The sequence below is a fragment of the Capra hircus genome, chromosome 16 (genome assembly GCF_001704415.2).
Source record: "Capra hircus breed San Clemente chromosome 16, ASM170441v1, whole genome shotgun sequence".
In the NCBI taxonomy this organism is placed as follows: Eukaryota; Metazoa; Chordata; class Mammalia; order Artiodactyla; family Bovidae; genus Capra; species Capra hircus.
In genome coordinates this window covers 50,315,163-50,328,127 of record NC_030823.1, presented here as the reverse complement: position 1 = coordinate 50,328,127, position 12,965 = coordinate 50,315,163, and the positions used below count along the sequence as shown (strand labels likewise).

The 12,965-nt window shown below is 59.1% G+C and overlaps 1 protein-coding gene across 2 annotated transcripts in view; it reads left to right on the top strand.

Annotated features, from left to right (window-relative positions):
- The window catches only part of PLEKHM2 (pleckstrin homology and RUN domain containing M2), a 39,659-nt gene extending 26,789 nt beyond the window's left edge, over window positions 1-12,870 (top strand). Inside the window, exons 6-20 of one of the 2 annotated variants that reach the window (XM_018060588.1) lie at window positions 287-473; window positions 1,741-1,800; window positions 4,828-5,056; window positions 6,185-7,024; window positions 7,292-7,361; window positions 7,507-7,597; window positions 7,899-7,963; window positions 8,261-8,349; window positions 8,964-9,096; window positions 9,313-9,503; window positions 9,822-9,887; window positions 10,403-10,562; window positions 10,883-11,062; window positions 11,151-11,267; window positions 11,911-12,870. In XM_018060588.1, coding sequence (XP_017916077.1) covers window positions 287-473; window positions 1,741-1,800; window positions 4,828-5,056; window positions 6,185-7,024; window positions 7,292-7,361; window positions 7,507-7,597; window positions 7,899-7,963; window positions 8,261-8,349; window positions 8,964-9,096; window positions 9,313-9,503; window positions 9,822-9,887; window positions 10,403-10,562; window positions 10,883-11,062; window positions 11,151-11,267; window positions 11,911-12,045 — 2,613 coding nt within the window. In that variant the 3' untranslated portion in view covers window positions 12,046-12,870. The remainder of the gene's footprint in view (window positions 1-286; window positions 474-1,740; window positions 1,801-4,827; window positions 5,057-6,184; window positions 7,025-7,291; window positions 7,362-7,506; window positions 7,598-7,898; window positions 7,964-8,260; window positions 8,350-8,963; window positions 9,097-9,312; window positions 9,504-9,821; window positions 9,888-10,402; window positions 10,563-10,882; window positions 11,063-11,150; window positions 11,268-11,910) is intronic. The other variant, XM_018060589.1, reaches the window with a different exon arrangement.

Genomic DNA, 12,965 nt, shown 5'->3' with positions numbered 1-12,965 from the left:
CTAGAAAGTAGTAGACACTGGGGAAAATGAGTACAAGAAGCTACGGAGGGTCAGGAGGCCCAGCAGGCACTGTCGTCCCCGGGCCCCGGGCCCACAGCCTTATGGGCCACAACCATTCACAATCCTCCTCTCAGCAGTTTATTTCTGGACTTAGTACCTTAAGCACGTTGATTTCCAAAGAAAAACCAGCCTGGGAGAGTATGAAGACAGGTCCGAGGAAGGCCGTGTATTCAGGCCCACCGTGGCCTGCTGGCACCCCAACCTGCCTCTTCCCCTCTTTCCCCAGGATGCACCCTATTTAGACCTGGCACCCTACATGCCCGACTACTACAAGCCCCAGTACCTGCTGGACTTTGAAGACCGCCTCCCCAGCTCGGTCCACGGCTCAGACAGCCTCTCCCTCAACTCCTTCAACTCCGTCACCTCCACCACCCTGGAGTGGGATGACAGCGCCATCGCCCCATCTAGTGAGGGTGAGTGCCAGGGTGGGAAGGGGCCAGCCTCTGTTGTGAATGGATTCTAAGCTGCGTAAGCCTGACCAGGGGACATCTTTCTCGGCTGGTCCAGTGGTGGAAATTCAGCGTTAAACCAGGCCAGTCACTTCCTGGCTCTTCTCTTTCTCAAAGTCCCAGTGGTGGCTCAGAAACTGATTCTGGGGATCAAAAGCCACGATGAGATCTTATGAATGTTAGACCCCTTTTCAGAAGGCTGCAGACATGCACCAGGGCAGTTCTCTGCGGTCAGGAGGATCAGGAAGGCAACCTGGAAACTTCTGACATTGCAGGGGTGAGCACCGCCCACTTTGGGCGGTGGTCCTACCCTCGATTCTAGGTAGAAAAGGCTAAGCAACCCCTGGAAGGAGGAAGGAGAACCCAGTGGGTCTCAAAGTTTAGAGGCAGACTCGCCGCCATTTCCCCTGGTCCATCGATTTCTGAGTCCCTCCTGTCCTTGACAGTGTGTCAGAGGCAATCACACACATGGCAGCAAAGACCAAAAAAAGAACATCCTCACGTCTGTAGTCATTTGTTGTCTTAGGTTGGAACAGCCTGGTTTCTTCCAAACCTTTGGCCTCGGTGTTGATTTGTAAAACTGGCTGTTTCCCCGCGTGGGAAACCAGAGCCGTTTATGTACTGCACCCCACCCCATCTCCAGCGAAGGGGCTCCAAGCACCAATTGAGCCCCAGGGGCACCCAGAATTGCATCAGCATTGAGACCTTGACCTTCTTTGTTTCTGCCTGTGGTGTGGTCCTCTCTCCCAGGGAGGGCAGTTACTTTCAGTCTGGTGTTAGCTAGATTTGTATTGCTCTCATAGGAGCAGGAGATAGCAGCTCAGTCTCCTTGGATTGGGCTCAGGGAAGTTGGCGGGACAGGCCTCAAGGGCCAGACTGCCCAGCGACAGAGGTGTCCCTTGAGCCCACCTCTTCTTAGCTGCTGGGTTTGGCAGGAAGGAGAGCAAGGGGTAGGAAAGGAGGTTAGGTGCAGGGGAGCCGTGTTCTTCCGGGCGTGGAACGGATCGCCCGCAGGTCATCCTAGGGGTCAGAGGTCACTGGGCCAGTGCCCGAGCTGAGAAGCAGGTGGGCTCCTTGTAAATTCCCCTGAGGTGGTCAGAGAAAATATGGAAAGTTGAATTTTTCCTCTCTTGTGTTCTTCCCATGCCTCCCACCCTGTTGCCCCCCACCCTCCCTGTCCTGCCAAACTACCTGTGTTTCTAATCTTCAGTTTTGTCCCTCGTTTTTATAGATTATGATTTTGGAGATGTGTTTCCAGCAGTGCCGTCTGTACCCAGCACAGACTGGGAAGGTGGGACAGAGTCCGCTGTTACCCTCTTTTCCTGTTTTGCAACCTTTCCATACCAAGCTTGCTGCATGATTCAGAATCAGCTTGTTATTTATGATAATGTCAATGATCGTAATAAAGCCAAGTCTGGTGTTCTGACAGATGGAATTCTGCAGTAGAACTTGACCTTGAGGCCTAAGCCAACCCCTTCTCCCAGTGCAAAATTCTTCCCTTTATGCCGTGACCTTGAGGCGCTGAGTGCGTTTTGGGGACACATGGATCACCCGTCCCGATTCCAGTGCCAGTCATGCACCAAACGTGTACAGGGGACTACCAGCTGTGGGGCCCTCGTGGGGAGATTGTTCAGGAAAACTCTGCCTTTGAACATGGGGGTTGCGAGCTCCTTTAGGTCAGATGCGCTTCTGTGTTACAGACATCAGGAGGCAGTGCAGACGGCTTGATCCATTTCTTAACGGCTTTCTCGAGGGTGTTTTGGAGGAGATTGATGTCTGAATGAGGGAAATTGCCCTAGCACGGCTGAAACATCCTCTTTGAAATTTTAAGGTCAACTAAAGTGAAATTTGTCAGGCACCTCCCTGTTGGCCCACTGGTTGAGGCTTTGAGCTGCCAATGCAGGGGGTGTGGGCTTGATCCCTGGTCAGGGAACTAAGATCCCAAATTTCACGCAGCATGGTCTTTAAGATTAAAAAAAAAAAAAAAAAAAAAAAATTGTTCACCCTGTCCACTAGGTGGCAGCAATGCTTGGGCCTTTTTCTACTGGTGACGCCACTTCTGGGCTTGAGAACAGCCCTGAAGCTATTCTTGGGATTCCCATGACTATTCCAAGCAGAGGACAGATTTCTGAGAAGGTTAATCCTTCCTCCTTAAAGCTGAGGCCAAAACCAGACCCCCTGTTAATAAACAGCCCTGCCCTGAGGGCCACTTCTGCCCAGGGTGGGTGCAGGGTCGGCCTCTGGAGGAGGTGGTGCCGGCTGGTCACCCTGAGCCGAGAGACGGTGATTCTGCTCAGAGCTGGCCCCTGTGTTGTTCCAGCCGTCATCTGAGTCACGGATGATGGAGGCTCTTTTCCCAAGTAATGTGAGTGTGCAGTAGCTTTGGTTTGAGGGGAATGAGATATGACTTTGAGAAAAATAAATTTATGTCATCTGGCCAAGAGAATAGTATTGAGGAGCCCCCATTTTAAGCTGAGATGAGCTTGAAATCCAGAATTCCATCATAACATCATTTACCCTTTCTGCCTCTCTTCTTGCAGCTCACATGCTGGGCATTGATCCCCACCCGCCCCCCCCCAGGTCTAACAACTAACCCCCTCCTGACCCAGCTACTTTCCTATTGCAGTCACTTGACAAGCAGGGCCTGACCCTCCTCTGCAGCCCTCCAGAGCTCCCTGTGGCCTGAGAACTAACAGCCCAGTTGCACTGCTTGCTTGGGCTGGGCTGGGCTCCGGGGTGGGGTAAGGTTGTCCCAGCAGTGACCACCCACTTTCCTGGTTCCTGGAGTGCTGACAATGCCCTGAGCCAGTTTGGCGGCTCCCGTGAGGCGGCTCTGTCTTCTCACACCTGGAGAAGAGCAGGATTTGAAGGCAGCTCTGGGCCCTGGGGTGGGGACGGGGAGGCCTCTCCAAGAGCCCTGACTTATGTACAGAACTGGTGGGTATCCCAGCCCAGACCCCACCACACCCAGTGATCTGCTTGCTCCCCTCCTGGAACCCCTTCCCTGGGCAGCTGCACCTCTCGGGCCGAACAGGAACACGTGGACTTAGAAGAGCCTCCTCTCAGACTGAAGGGCAGGCTTTTCTGCATCTGAGAAACAAGCTCTGGGGGTCCCTGGAGATTTGAAGAAAGGCTCCTATTTCACTCGTGTTTCTCTAGCAGAGCTGGCAGCTGCTCTTTGCCCCCTCCTTTGGCCTTATATTAAAAGACAGTGTACTTTTGATGCCATGCTGTGTCAGCAGACAGCTACCCCGTGGCTTCCCAGATCCACAAAGCAGGCTGGGCCCTTCCAGATGAGGCTGAGAGTGGGAAGCCTGTGCACCACGTCTCCTCTGGCAGATAAGGACCAGCAAGATGTGCGTAGGCTGGCAAATGGGGCATGAACATCCTGTGTCCTTTGCCATCAACCATCACCGTCACCCGAGCTATCCTGCCAGCCTGGGCGGCCTTCCATCTGCCACTGGATAAACACCCCTTATGCTTCCATGCTGACACTCCCTCCTCTCAGTGTCCCGTTCCAGGGACCTGGGATGGACAGCTGGGGATGGGAGGGCTGTTAAACCAGCTCCTCTCCAGAGGGCCTGTCTCCCTGGGGGAGAGTGCCCAGGGAGGGCCAGTAGGCAGGCTGAGGTTTGAATGAAATGAAGTTCTTGGCACCTGCCTCTCAGGGGAGGAGGGCCCACGAGGAATCCGTCTCTGCAGGGGCAGCGACTCTGCGTACCTTCCTTCCCCTCTGCCCTCTTCACTGTGCTCTGGGTCCCTCTTCCTGCCCTTCCCCCCACTCCTCAGCCTTAGACTCCCTGTCCTGGCCTCTCAGTGTTTGCAGCCCTCATTTTCTCTGATCCTGGTTCTCTTCCCTCCTCCTTTGTCCTTCTGTATCTGCCACCATGGGGGTCCCTTCAGAAGACTTTGGGTGTCTCAGTCCTGTCAAGGGCGTGCTGCACTAATGGAGGTGCACGTTAGCCTGCGAGGTGTGCGGCCCATCTTCTGAGCCATCAAGGTCACCACCCCCACAGGGCTTAAACCTGGAGTCTGCTTAACCTTGAGGCTCTTGACTCAAACTCGGCCAAATTGTTGAGAGCTCTGGGCGGGGTGGGGAGACCCAGAAGGGGTGGTGATGGCATTCCTCCAAGTTGCTCTTTAAGCACAAATCCCATGTCCCGCTAGTGGGAGGCTTCCACTCCTGAAACGGGGCCACCCCGGTCAGAATGCTCTGGGAAGAACTCGCCTGCCTCCCTCCTGAGATAAGGCATGCTTTGGGGGCCTGGGGTCCCCAGCTGGTGTCTGAACGGCTGTCTCGTGTTTCCTGTTCTCCCAGACGGAGACCTCACAGACACTGTCAGCGGCCCCCGCTCCACCACCTCAGACCCAACCAGCAGCAAGGCTTCCACCAAGAGTCCCACCCAGCGCCACAACCCCTTCAATGAGGACCAGGCCGAGACTGTCTCCTCCTCCGACACCACCCCTGTGCACACGAGCTCTCAGGAGAAGGGGGAGTCCCACACCCCGGACCTACCGGACACCTGCACAGAGCTCGAGGTCATCAGGTCAGCAGGGAGGGGGCCCGAGAAGCTGGGTGAGCGTCCTGGTGTCCCTCCTGGCCACTCCTAGCATCGCTTTTTAGTCCACCCAGACTAGGACGTACCCCCTTTCACTCCGAGGACATTTGGCCCTCTTCCTGGAGACCGGGCACCCCTCCCCTGTTCAGTGGTTCTTTGATCAAGAGGAAAAAGAGGGCCCGAGCCTAGAAGTGGCCCGGGCGACAACACGGACGGCTTCCTGGGCCAGGCCCAGGCTGCCGGGGCATTTGTCTGGTCCATCCAGAAAGTACCTTCAGCCTGGACTTCTTTCTAAGGGAGTTCTTGGACATTAATGCACAAGTTCTGAAATTTGTACCACTTCTAGTTGAGCATGGCTCACTGAAAGAAAAGCATCTTCATCACATTGATGGGGACATAGAAGGAAGGAGGAGGTGGATGACAAGGTTGGAAACTCTTGGCCAAGAGCCTCCTCGGCTCCCTGGCCTCCTCCAGCTCCTGCTCTTGAGTCTTTCCACCTGAATAAGAGGGTTCCCGCCCCAAGGCGGGGGGAGTTGCTCCCCAGTGATTGGAGCCAGGAGTCCCAGTCCCAAAGGCTGGTTCAAATCCAGAGCAGCTAGAGAGGTTCAGACCTAGAGTTGCTCAGCCAGGTCCACTCCAGCCAACTCGGAACCACGGAGCCAGGAATTTGAGCTCAAAAGACTTTGAGTCTTTTGAATTATCCATTACAATACCTAATGTAAAGTGAGGTCAGCTCAGGGTCCACTGCCCACCTCCTCTGGGGAGGCTGAGTAGAGGGGTCACTGGTCTGACCAGCCATGGCCTGTTTCCATTCCTGAAAGACAGCTAGCGCAGTGTGCCACCAGCTAGAACTCACAGGACCCACTTAGGGGTTCCCCTGTGCCTTCCTCATGCTGGCCCTGCCTCTGACGGCAGCAGGAGGTACTCGGCGCCTGAGCCGCTGTTGGCCCCTGGCCCAGGGTCCCATGCCTATAGCTGCCCGGGACGCCTGAAGCTCTGACTCTGAGCTCCTTGCCCAGGTTCACCTGTTCTGACCCAGCCCTCAGTTGGGTCGATACTCGTTGCCCTCAGTATCGGTTGCTCAGCTTTAAACCTCTCCCAATCACTACCATCCAGGGTCACCAAGAAGAAGAAAACAGGCAAGAAGAAGAAGCCCAGATCAGATGAGGAAGCAAGTCCACTCCACCCAGCCTCCACCCAGCACACGTGTGCCCATCAGGGCAATGGCGACACCGTGGTCAGCAGCCCAGGCCCTGGGCGGGGCTCCCTAGACACCACCCTGGCCTCCCCGCCGCAGGAGGGAGAGGGGCCTGGCAGCACAGTGGAGGGCAGTGAGCGCTCAGAGCCCGGCCAGGTGGGCCTGCTTATCCCCGAGATGAAGGACACCTCCATGGAGCGCGTGGGGCAGCCCCTGAGTAAGGTCATCGACCAGCTCAATGGGCAGCTGGACCCGGCCACCTGGCACTCCCACGTCGAGCTCCCAGACCAGTCCTTTCGGACCGGCTCTCCCGGGGATGCCCCGGAGAGGCCGCCATTTTGCGACTTTAGTGAGGGGCTTCCAGCCCCAATGGACTTCTACCGCTTTACCGTCGAGAGTCCAAGTACTGTTACATCAGGTGGCGGCCACCATGACCCTGCAGGGCCTGGCCAACCGCTGCATGTTCCTGGTGGCCCTGCGGCTGCTGACCAAGAAGAGGCGCGGGGAGGAGGAGGACCAGGACAGACACCTCGGCCCTTAGAGGACACCCCGGGGGAGACACAGAAGCCAGAGGCCCAGGAACTTGACACTCGGCTGCCCCAGGTCGGTGAGGGGCTGGAGCCAGAGCCTGGGACCCAAGAGGCTCTTTGCAGACTCAAGGGAGACCAGCCCAGCCCCTGTCTGAGCAGCGCCGAGGACTCCGGGGTGGAGGAGGGCCAGGGGAGCCCTTCTGAGATGACCCACTCAGCAGAGTTCAGGTGAGCCAGTCTGTCTGTGCCACACGTGTGAGCTACGCCTCTCCTTAGTCAAGGCACGCTGGGCGTCTGCCCTCCAAATAGGCAAGCACAGCTCCTGGAAGACCTAGCCTGGGCTGGGAGGTAGGAAGGGGTATGGCCCTCTGGTGTCGCCTCACCTCCGTGCAGGCATCGTCTCCATACTCGCTTCGTCTCCGTGCGCCTGTGTGGCCTCTGCCGGCCCCTGCTCTAGCTGACCCTTCATCCTCCCGACACTTGTCCCCCTCACAGAGTAGACAACAATCACCTGCTCCTGCTGATGATCCATGTGTTTCGAGAAAACGAAGAGCAGCTCTTCAGAGTAAGTCCCGGGATCCCAAGAATGAGCAAGAGCCGCACAGGGAAGGCACGGCCAGATGGGCCCCATGCCCGCTCAGAATGGGGCGCAGGCTGTCCAGGGCGCGGTGTGCGCCTCGGGGTCTGACCTCTCTGCTCCGGCCCCTCAGATGATCCGGATGAGCACCGGGCACATGGAGGGCAACCTGCAGCTGCTGTATGTGCTGCTCACAGACTGCTATGTCTACCTGCTCCGAAAAGGTGCCTGCCACCCCCCACCAAAACCCTCTCGCCTCCCACCCCTCTACCCCCTGGCCCTCTGCCCCCGAGTATCTCTCTGCTGCACATGGTGATGAACATGCACAGCTGGGAAGGAGCTGTCAGTATCCCAGGACATGAGCCTGGGGGCCCCTCCATGAGTACCCCATGTCATTCTCCTACCCCATCATTTCAGATAGCAGGGCGAGGGCAGGTCCTCACTGAGAAAAGGTCTTAGGAAATGGGGCAGGGGAAGGGCAGAGAGGCCCCCAGGGGTAACAAGCACTGGGGTCTCCTCTCTCAGGGGCCACAGAGAAGCCATACTTGGTGGAAGAGGCTGTTTCTTACAATGAGCTCGACTATGTGTCGGTGAGTTCGGGCTCCGCGGCTGGTGCGTGCTGTCTGTACGGCTCCACGGGCCACCCAGCCTCAGAGCTGCAGAGCAAGGCCGGCCCCTGGCCTCAGTCCCAGCGTGGGTGCCAGCTCTCATTACCCCCGGGATGCAGAGGATAAGAACCAAGCCCAAGGGTCCCTCTTCTTCCTCTATACATCTGACCATCCCTTCCCACTTCATGGTGACCCCAGTCTGTGCTTCTTCCCCGCCCCAGCCCACCCTCTATCTGGCCATGGCTGCCCGTGTGCATGTGAGGGTGTGGTTTCCGGCAGGTGGGCCTCGACCAACAGACGGTGAAGCTGGTGTGCACCAACCGCAGGAAGCAGTTTCTCCTGGACACAGCGGACGTGGCCCTGGCCGAGTGCGTGACACGCCCCTTCCGCCGGCCAGGAGACAGAGCATGCACTTCCGGCCTGGCCACACCCCTGGGGGGGAGGGTGGGAAGTGGGCTTTGAAGAAGTAGAAAGCAGAGATGAGTTTCCTTTGGACCCTGCGGTCCGGGCAGAGAAGCAGGGGGTTGACAGACACAGTGACCGACTGGGGACCTCAGACCCTCAGTGGCCCCCAGAGAGGAAAAGAGGGCTGGCAGAATCGCCCCCACAGGACAGAGAGCACAGCCCCTGCTTCGGGGCCACGGGGCCACTCCTGGCCCACGTGCTTCCGTGCGAAAACTGTCTATCCCGAGGTCGGGTCTTCATCTGAGTCCTGCTGCGTCACTTCATCCGGGCTTCCCTTGTGGTCAAGACCCAAGGTCCCTTGGCCATCGTGAAGGGTTAGGTTTCCCAGACCACCGTTTGATGACCATGGACGGCTGCCACCTCATTGCCCCACCCGCCACCTTAGCTCTGGTTCCAGATGGGTCCCTCCCCTCAAACCCTGTGACCCCTTCAGGTCAGACGTCCTCAGGACTAAGCCCTGTCCCTGTGAGGGGTGGGGGCCCCAGGCCTCTGACAGCAGGCCCCACTCCCCACACAGGTTCTTCTTGGCTTCTTTGAAGTCAGCCATGATCAAGGGCTGTCGGGAACCCCCCTACCCCAGCATCCTGACTGACGCCACCATGGAGAAGCTGGCTCTGGCCAAATTTGTGGCCCAGGAATCTAAGTGTGAAGTAAGAACCTGGGGAGGAGAGGCTGTTGTCCCCAAGGTGTGAGCCCTGGTGTCAGGGTCACGAGGTGCAGACAGCGGGCGTCCATGTTTCTCCATCATCTGCCTGCAGCAGGCTCTCTCCTCCTCCCCAGCTGGGGTGTGTCCTCACCCTGACAACGGCCATTCTTGCTTCTGACCCCAACCTCACCGCTCTGTCCCCTGCCCCCTCCCTCCCCAGGCGACCGCTGTTACTGTGCGTTTCTATGGGCTTGTGCACTGGGAGGACCCCCAGGACGAGTTCCTGGGCCCCATCCCCTGCCACTGCTCACCCCCCGAGGGCAGCATCACCAAAGAAGGCATGCTGCATTACAAGGCGGGCACCTCCTACCTGGGCAAGGAGCACTGGAAGACCTGCTTCGTGGTGCTCAGGTGAGAGCTCTGGCCCGGAGGTTGGGGTGGGGGACAGCACCCTCCTTCCCACGGGGAACCTAGAACTTCTCTGTGTTGTCAGCCGCATAGGGCCCAAGGAAGCCCAGGACATCTCCGGTGCAGACTAGGGCTGCTGTCCCCAGGTTTGGGGGTACGCATTCCTTGTGGTACCTCTGTAGTTTTTCCATCCTCCCAGCCGCCCCAGCCTCCTTGGCCTCTGGGTTTCAAGCCCCAGCTTGCAAGGATCCCCAGGATGTAGGCTCTGCAGGCCCCCAGATCCCAGCCCACACTCACCCCTGCCCCGTTGTGCCCCTGCAGCAACGGGATCCTCTACCAATATCCTGACCGCACTGACGTGACGCCCCTGCTCTCAGTGAACATGGGGTAAGTGTCCTGGGCAATGGGGTTGCTGGGCAGGTATTGGGGCCTGTGTTGCTGCCGAAGGTCAAGGGCTGCTCAGCCCCACCCCCACTCAGTGCCCTGGGGTCCCCTGAGCTCTGGGGGAAGCAAAAGGAGCTCCCTGCCTGGAAAGGATCCAGTCTGATGGGGAGTCAGTCCTTCCCCTGGGAAGCGCCTGACCTAAGGGGGAGCTGAACACACATACACCTGGAGGGAGCGCCAGGCCCACAGAGGTGGGCAAAGCACACTGATCCTGAGAGGGCGGGGCTGAGAGCCAATTCTCCACCCCTCACCTGGCCCTGTTCAGTATGCAGAAGGACTTTGGTAATCCTGGAGATTAAAGGTGTTACACAGAAAAGAGGTCGGGGTGGGGCTGCCCAGCTGTGGGGTCTGGACCACCCTCTGGTGTCCTCCAGACCCCAGACTCTGGGGCAGCCCCAGGAGCTCCCCTGTGCCACCCCTGCCTCCTCGACCCGTCTCACCCTCCTCCTCTGGCCCAGGGGGGAGCAGTGCGGTGGCTGTCGGAGATCCAACACCACGGACCGGCCCCACGCCTTCCAGGTCGTCCTTGCCGACCGGCCCTGCCTGGAGCTGAGCGCTGACAGCGAGGCTGAGATGGCCGACTGGATGCAGCACCTGTGCCAGGCCGTGTCCAAGGGGGTGAGCGCCTGCTCCCCTCCCCAGCCTGGGCCCCCAGGGCCCCTCCCTACACCCAGACGCAGCACAGAGCAGCCCCCGAGGACCAATCAGGACCTCCAAGAACCAGCCCAAGAGTCCACCCTGGAGCTTAGGGCCACCCATGGCCTGACGCTCCCACCATCACTGGGCCAGCCCCTGTACTCCTGAGGTGGGCGGAGTCTGCTTGACCTCTGGAGGGCTGGGCAGAGGGGCTGGCTGGCCCCTGAAGCAGGGTGTCCTGGTGTAGACCAGCCCTGGAGAGCTCCAGCTTGCCCCTCCCTTCCTCCACCCATGCCCCCCAGGTCATCCCCCAGGGGTTAGCTCCCAGCCCTTGCATCCCTTGCTGCCTGGTAATCACCGATGACCGCCTCTTCACGTGCCACGAGGATTGCCAGACCAGCTTCTTCCGCTCCCTGGGTACTGCCAAGCTGGCCGACATCAGTTCTGTGTCCACTGAACCGGGCAAGGAGTATTGCCTCTTGGTGAGCCGGGTGAGGGGGGCAGGTGATGGAGGCAGGCCCTGCCACAGGAGTGCTGAGTCTGCTCACCTGGGGCCCTTGCTCTGCCCAGGAGTTCTCCCAGGACAGCGCACAGCCCCTCCCACCCTGGGTTGTCTACCTGAGCTGCACACCTGAACTGGACCGATTCCTATCTGCACTGAACTCGGGGTGGAAAACCATCTACCAGGTACCCAGCTGCTAGAGCCCCGTAGAAGGGAGTCCTTCCCTGGGGAAAGGTGCCCTGCACGGCACAGACCAAGGCAGGCGTCAGGGGCCCAGGGAAGCGCTGAACTAGGAGCTCCAGGACAGACATCGGTAGGACCAAAGGGACAGGATGCTAACTCCCTGGGAAGCTGAGGCTAAAGCTGAGCATCGAGCCCAGGAAACACCATTCTTGACCTTCTCAGTCCCCATCAAAAAGCAGGATTTAAGGGCTTATAGTGGGGCTAGAGCTGCGCTCAGATGGTGGGGGCATAGAGCTCAGAGCCAGGCTGAGGGAGCCTCATCGAACTCCGGGACAGATCCTGGTATGAGCACGTGCTATGCTGCCCCTCAGAAGCTTTGGGCCCACCTTGGGCAGAGCGCATTTCCACAGGCAGACTCCCAGGTAGAGAGCCTGCCTCCTGGTGCCACCCCCAGCCCCCACCCCCAAGAACCGGTGCACCCCTGGAAGGAGGAAGCTCAGGGAGCATCGCCTGGTGGGCTGGAGCCCTCGTTTCTCAGCAGCATGGACATAGTTCCAGGGCAAGGCTACACCTGGTGCGGAGGGACCCCTCGGCTCCCTGAGAGCTCTTGGCGCAGCCCTCAGATTCCTGCCATGCCCCACACAGGTGGACCTCCCCCACAAGGCCTTCCAGGAAGCCTCCAAGAAGAAGTTCGAGGATGCCCTGAGCCTCATCCACAGTGCCTGGCAGCGGAGTGACAGCCTGTGCCGGGGCAGAGCCTCCCGGGACCCCTGGTGCTGAGGCTGAGCTGGCTGGTGTCCCAGGCAGGGCAGGAGAGTGGGGCACGTGGGCAGCACACAGTCATCGCCGTGTTAGTGAGCTGCATGGGGCCAGGCCCCCACCCGTGTTCCCGGGCAGCCGAACCACCGAGTGGGGCTTGAGACCCAGTCTCCCTCCCAGGGACCCAGAGTGGGTGCACCACACCATGGGCTTCCTGCCTGGCAAGGAGCAACTGGGAAGTGCTGGGGCAGAGGGTCCGAGCCCTATGGGCTCTGCAGACGCATGGCCTCCTCCCCGGGGCCGCTGCCTCAATCCACGAGGGGCAGTGGAAGGACTGGGAGGGCAGGAGCCTCTTCCTCCCCTGGGTCAGGGGCCCGGGCAGAGGCTTAGGCCGCCCTGGGGGCTCTGAGTGCCCGGCCATCCCTGTTCATGTTTGAACATTGACCCGGCTGGGAGGGAAGCCGGAACACTGAGGTCTATGCATGTCTCCTCCTCACTAACTCCATTCCCAAGCACACTGCTACCTGCCTTCCAGACTCCGGGGGTGATGGGGGTGCAGGGGGCCAGGCTGGCCCTCCCTGGCTTCCAGGAGGCTCTGCATGTCCATGGCCCCCGCCCTGACTCCTTCCAACTTGGCAGTGCCTGTGGGATCTGAGAATCAGGCTGTGTCCTTCTGCCGGGAGCACGGCGGGATGGGGAGGAGGGCTTGGAGAGGAGCAAAGCCCACCAGCCTGTGACAGCTGCTTGGCTGGAGCCAGGTCCTTCCCAAGAGGGGCCCTCTGGGGAAGAGGGTCAGGTGGCCTGGGTTTTGTTTTTTAAAATAAAATAGACATGTTATATTGCCAAGACTTGTCACTGGCCCTTTTATACCAGGGTGGAGGTGAGGAATCTCCGACTCCTCCTCTTGGGCCCCTGGCCCTCTTAAGCTCCCTCTTAAGCTT